General features: G+C 31.4%; 1 protein-coding gene and 1 long non-coding RNA gene across 2 annotated transcripts in view; both read right to left on the reverse strand.

Annotated features, from left to right (window-relative positions):
- Positions 1 to 2,319, reverse strand: part of LOC114076055 — a 7,184-nt gene extending 4,865 nt beyond the window's left edge. Inside the window, exons 1-2 of the long non-coding RNA XR_003576500.1 lie at positions 1,903 to 2,319; positions 509 to 1,820 (exon numbers count right to left, since the gene is read on the reverse strand). This is a non-coding gene — a long non-coding RNA (uncharacterized LOC114076055). The remainder of the gene's footprint in view (positions 1 to 508; positions 1,821 to 1,902) is intronic.
- Positions 2,320 to 4,766: 2,447 nt separating this feature from the next.
- Positions 4,767 to 6,206, reverse strand: LOC107008882 (BOI-related E3 ubiquitin-protein ligase 1-like). Its single transcript, XM_015208089.2, is given in 4 exon segments — positions 4,767 to 5,485; positions 5,574 to 5,880; positions 5,976 to 6,037; positions 6,040 to 6,206. Coding segments are annotated over 4 exon segments (999 nt in total). The 5' UTR covers positions 6,094 to 6,206; the 3' UTR covers positions 4,767 to 4,909.
- Positions 6,207 to 6,527: the final 321 nt, after the last annotated feature.

Here is a 6,527-nt window from a genome sequence, read left to right on the forward strand (position 1 = left end):
ATTTCACTCGCAGGGCAGTGGAGGATGGTGATATGTGCTTGGAGAAGATAGAGGGTGCAAAGAACCCGGCAGACATGTTAACGAAATGTGTTGATGTTGGGAAACTGAGGTTATGTAAAACCTCGGTTGGTCTTCTGTAGTTGTTGCTACAGATGTTGCGGTGCGGTAAAGATGTTGATGATGAAGAGATTTTTTTTGAGAATGTATCTTTTGGATGACTGAGTCAGTCTCCAAGTGGGAGAATTGTTAGGTAGTGGAGCCTGATTAATATATATAACTGTTTATGCGGTTTTACCTAAATTTAGGATTTCCTATTTATTCTCTGTAACCAAAAATACTCTGATTTATTAATATAAATATACCTCACCGCCGTGGAAGTTTACTCACGGGCTGTTACCACGAAATATTGGGTTTTCTCTTTCTCTCTCTAGATCTCTCATCTCTTTCTCTTGAAAGGTCTTGTGTTCTTCATTCATCTAGTGTGTGTACGTGAATTCGATCCTAACACCTTTCTACTAAGTACTTTGAATTCACCAATTTATTTCTACTTGTGCTATTGCATTTATGTGCTGGATTGTAATTCTTCACCACAAAATCTCATGTTCTTGGATCAATACTTCCAAACAACAATCATAGACAACCAGTTGTATACTTTACCCTCACCCTACTTGCTTCATTAACATATTTTATCTAATTTAACATGTTCTTAAACAGCATATCTAGTAATAGCTTCTCTAAAATGCTTAACACTTTCAACAACAAGAGCAGTCTCCCAAACTATTAACTAACATGTAGGATCAAATACAACTTTCTTTTATTTCATTTTGTTTTTCTTACTTTTCTTTGTCTTCTTAGAGGTAGTTCAACCTCATCTTCCTCATTATCATCTTCACCAGTATATATTTCAAAACTAATAGATTCATCTGAATCAAATTAGGGCTCATCTCCAGTTATCTTGCCCTCTAAAAGTAGTTTCTTTCTTGGATAGATATCCATCAAATTCCAAATCAACTCCTATTTTTTCCTAAATCAACTCCTTCAGATCTTCTAAGGCCTTTTTTTCTCTTTTTTATTAAGCAGCTTTTTTCTCTTTCCTAAGATTTATAACCTCCTCATGAACATCACTACCATACTCATCTTCTCTTTCATCAGACAAATTTGCATTTTCTGAATTATCACTTACTTTTGTTTCACTTTCCCAATCAAACCCCAGCAGAAGAAGAAGTATCATGCAAGTCATCTCCATACTTACAGAATCCCTACCCAAGTCCTATCCAACACTAGCAGAAGCCCTACCCAATTCCTCTCCAGCATTAGCAGAAGTCCTACCCAACTCTTCACCCACAATAGGTTCTTCTAGTTGTGCATGTTGTGCAGCCTCTTCAAATCCTAAACCTTCACTACCCTCAAAAGTATGACTAGATTCCTTATTAAAAGTAGCATTGGATTCCCCATCCACCCGACCCACATCATTTAGATATCCAATTGTTGGTGGGGCCGCAACATCTTCTTTAACTAAATGAGTCATACAAAGTTTCAATAATATCTCCATTTTTTAATTTAATTATAATACCCATAATATCCCTATCATATTTAACTTCAACAACAGTCGACATTTAGGTGGTTTAATATAAAGAACACTAGCAGCACAGTTATACCAAATTTCTTTAACTATATCTACAAATTGAAAGTAGGACAATTTATCAACATCTACGTCAAAACAATCGGTGACAATACCTCCTTCATTCTTAATACGAGGTTTTTGCTGAAGTTTTCCACCATGGTAAAACATGAAGGTAATGTACACATCCATCATTAAACTGAAAAGATAAAAAAAACTAAGCTTTATGAAAAGCCTAAACTCGGTCAAATGCTACAATCATCTAAACGAAGATTACTAACCTGGTAACTTTGTTTCTTCATGCAATCCTTTGTTTCTTTCACGAAACCCCTAAAATCAACAACTCATTCACACTAACGAAAGAAATTTCTTCAGATTCGGTCTTGTAGATTTGAGAGAAGTGAAGCGAATGAGAATCGCGGGCTTAGGAATTTAGGGATATTTGTTTATAAGTGGATCAGGTTGTATTTTGGGAACGGGGCTTAGAGATTTAGGGATATTTTTTTATAAGTGGGTCGGATTGTATTTTGGGAATGAGTAAGATATTTTTTACACCCTTAGTGACGTGGACCACTGAAAACGCGCATGTGTAACAATGTCAGTTCAACTGGACTGGCGTTCAAAGGATTGAAAATAATTCACATTAAACATGTTAAGGGGGTATAAAAACACCCCTGTAATTTAAGTACCAAAGTGAGTTTTCGTGTCAAGTTCAGAATTTTTTTTATATATATTTTGCCTTGATCTTATAACAAATTTAATTATTTTTTATGAATAAACATGAACATAGGCAATTTATTTAACCTATCTCTATTAATTAGGTTTTGAGATAATATTGGTTGTGATACTGACATTAAAAAGGGCAAAATAGTATTGACATGATTTACAAAACAAGGAATAAATAGTACTTTACAACTATTAGCTCTTTTCAAAATCACTATACATGCCTGCAAAGACAGGGAATTGCTTGGTTTTGGGGCCACATTTTTCTGCATAACTTTTGCTATCTTCATATATATAGTACAAATTAATAAGGTATCAAATTCAATATTTTTTCCCCTCTCAAATTATCTATCATGATCTTTTTAAATTGTTATCTTAATTACTATTATTCTATAATCATCTATTTGCATTTCATTCTTAATATTAATATTTTTGAAAGACTATAAACACTTTAATCATGGAGAAATTATCAATAAATAGAGTATTTATTTAATAAAAAGAGGTTATATCTTAAAACATAAATAAAATAATCAAGAAAATCTTGATTAAAATTTTATAAAGGAACATGTAAAAAAATAAGATAATTTGAGATGGAGGAGTACATCCTCTTCATTTCGGTATCTTGATACATCGAATATGGACAAACGGAAGTTTAACTTCGAAAAAAGCATTTCATGGCGCATTCCAAAATTTAATTAATTTATTTATTCCCTTTTTACATATGAAGAAGACAACTTATATTTACAGGACGTATCCACCCCAAAATCAAATAAATAATACTATATGAGTACTACTGTAACATTTATGTTTTAATATCCCAATTCACAAAAAAAAAAAAATCTCTTTATGTCACCATAAATGTGCAAGAGAAGTCATATGACATTTTGAAAAAGAATCATTAATGTCTCAACCTCTTAGGGCATGGCTTTGCAAGTAAAGTACCTAATTTAAGAGGACCACATATTTAATAAAGATGTGATGCGAGCCATTTCTAATTTATTCAGAGAGATTGATTAAAATGCCCAACATCTATGAAAAGGGGGAAAAGTGACCCTAAAGCTACTATAATGCATTTCTCATGTTCTACTACCTCACAAAAGTCTTATCATTAACCTTGGTTATAATTTGTTAGGTCTAATTAAGAGATTATTTTTTACAAAAAAATAAGATGCAATTTGAATAACATTATTGTACATTAAATAGGTTGTGATATTTATTTTTACAAGACACTAACAATTTTTTTCATAATGTCGTGTGTTGGTAAAATATTTGTCTTACTCCTCAAATTTTTACTTACAATTTATTTTGAAAATTTCTCCTTCTTTTTGCGATATTTCCTGCAATTGCAAAGTAAGTTTTAGGTGTGATATGCTTGTTTTTTAAGTACATTGTATATTGATTGAATTATCGAGATGTCCATATAGTTTTTCTATTTATTTTCTGAGAAAATAATCATATATATCGAGCAATAGAAGGGTTTAAGTGTAATTTGACTCATTAAAGTAAGTAGTATATTGAATTTTAAAATACCGCTACACCAATTTGATTTATTCATTTTATTTTGAAAAAAAAAATCTTATACCTTGTGTATTAAAAGGAGATTAAGTTTTTTAAGAACAAATTATAATAAAATTTGAATACAATTCACTTTCATTATTCTTTTTAAAGATATACTTGTAATTCATTATTCTTTTTGAAGATATACTTTTTATTTATGCTTAAAACTTACTTTACAATCACAAGAAATATTATAGCAAAAGGATGAAAATTTTAAATTTTTCGTTAAAAGTAAAAATTTGAGGAAGTAAACATGTATTTATCGTTAATAAATAAAGAGCAGTGCAAATATATATGTCAGTGTACCTTATAAAAGTTTACCACAAGCATTGTCCCTAATTATTTATCCATATTTTTTTTTATTCTTCTTAATTATTTATCCATTTTAACAAAATAAGAAAGAAAAAAAAATTACCTTTTTTTTTGACAAATTAGTTACTTAAAAAAAATAGAATTTCTTAAAACTTTAAGTATTAAATTAATTCACTTTATAATTAATAACGATATCAATAATTATTTTTAAATATATATTTCAATTTAAAAATGCAGAGATTAAAAAAATATTATCTAACTTTGAAGTCATCAAAAAAAGTACTAAGTTTTTTTTTATCCACAACTCTTTCGTATAACTTAACATATTTTCTTAAATAATTTTATATTCAAAATTTCCTGTACCAACAATTAAATACAGATTATGACCACCAAAACGTGAAGCATTCATTTTTTGATTTGAAACAACAATATTGTGAAGAGATGGAAATAATACTTTTACTATTGTCAACTTTTTTTCATTTTTAGTTCATCCAAAAAAAGAAGTCGTCACATTATTATAATAAAAAACAATTTAAGTAGCGGAAACAATATATGTAGAGAAAGAATGAACAATTCATTTACTAATAGCAAAAGTGAATTTACATTTTACAGTACCCTAAATCTGGAACTTGTAAATCAACAAAAAAAAACTCTATTTTTCTGTTATGTTCCTTTTTGAACATTTCCATGGATGCATCAAGAAGACATGTTGACGTGAAGTGTTGCATTCATATTTGAATTACATACTGGGCAAACATCCTGTAAACTTGACCCACATACTGTGCATAAACACAAGTGTCTGCACGGTAACAGTAACACACATGATTCCCTCTCTCCACACCTTCTGCACATTCTGTTTCTCTTATCTCCAGCTAAAATGCGCACTCCCCCTTCTTCTTCTTCTTCACCACCATCACCATCCTCCTCCTCCTCCTCGTTGTTGTTGTTGTTGTTGCTGCTGCTGCCGCAGCATGACTCTGCGTCTTCCTCCACGGAGAGGCGTTCGTCGGTGACGTGTGCAAGGACCTGTTCTAAGTTGCTGCGGAGTGAATTGGCTGTGGCTTCGTTGGTTTGTGCTAAATCTCTCCATAGTTGATTTTCCATGTAAAGAGCTTTTAATTTTTCTTGTAAGACTTGATTGATTTTTCCTATTCTCTGTATTTGTTCGTCTTTTTCCTTCATTTTCTTCATTACTCTTTCGCTTATTGCTGATACCAGCATTCTCGATTGATGTTTCTGTTGCTCTTCTAATTCCAATCTTATTTTCTTCGTCTGTAAACAAACAAACACATCATAAGTAAATGAAAGAAGAAGAGAAAAACAAATTAGAATTGAATTGGGGATTGTTGATTAAGCTTACATGGTGAGAAATAATGGAATTGATATCTAACTGATACTGTTGAACAAGTGGCAAAACATCATCACCGACAAACGATAACGATGGAATTTGAGAGAGTCCATTGCAGTGTTTCTGAGGTGTAGAGAAAGAAGGAGTGAATGAATCTCTTGAACGTTTCCTTGGAACGACTACATCATTTGTGGGTAAATTAAAAGTAAGACCACTCTCAGTATTCACCGATGTCTTGGGCAAATAATTCTCCGGCATTGGAATCAGCCCTGAACCCATCTGGGTATTGTAAACAAATCCATTCAAATTCACCAAATTCCTGCAATTTTGCCAATAAGCCCATGTTCAACAACATAACCAAAAAACAAATCAACCCAAACACAGAAGATGAAATCATGAGAAATACATACATACCTTTGTTGATTTAAGAGATTGAGATGTCTTGCTTCAACACTAGCCATGAACAAAATACAGTATAATAATAATATCTTGTTTTTGTTTTGCAGAATGAGAGAAAAAGTAGAGAGAGCATGCAAATGGAGTTGGGGGAAGTAGAGAGGGAAGAATGGCAAGTGGCCTTTATTTAAAGCATTTAGAGAGAGTCAAAGAGAGAGAAACAGAGCGAGAATACCGATACGAAATGCTCTGAAAAAAGTAAAATAAGAGATTGCCTGCATTTGCTACAAACCATTCATCATTCAACTCACTAATCAATTAATTAATTAATCATACGGTAAAAAATATACTTTATTTGATTTTATTATTATAAAATATTAAAAATTAATATGAAATATATAATTGAACTGATCGAGTTTAGTGCATCGAGCGCATTCTGCGTTCTATTTCTACCCATCACTTTCCTACGTCCACGCACTTGTCTCCAATCAATAATAACAACAATATTCTATTTAAAATTTCTTTTCACACTTTCAACAACTATAATTTACATTTACTAGCGAATCTAAA

This window comes from Solanum pennellii, chromosome 2 (genome assembly GCF_001406875.1).
Source record: "Solanum pennellii chromosome 2, SPENNV200".
Taxonomy (NCBI): Eukaryota; Viridiplantae; Streptophyta; class Magnoliopsida; order Solanales; family Solanaceae; genus Solanum; species Solanum pennellii.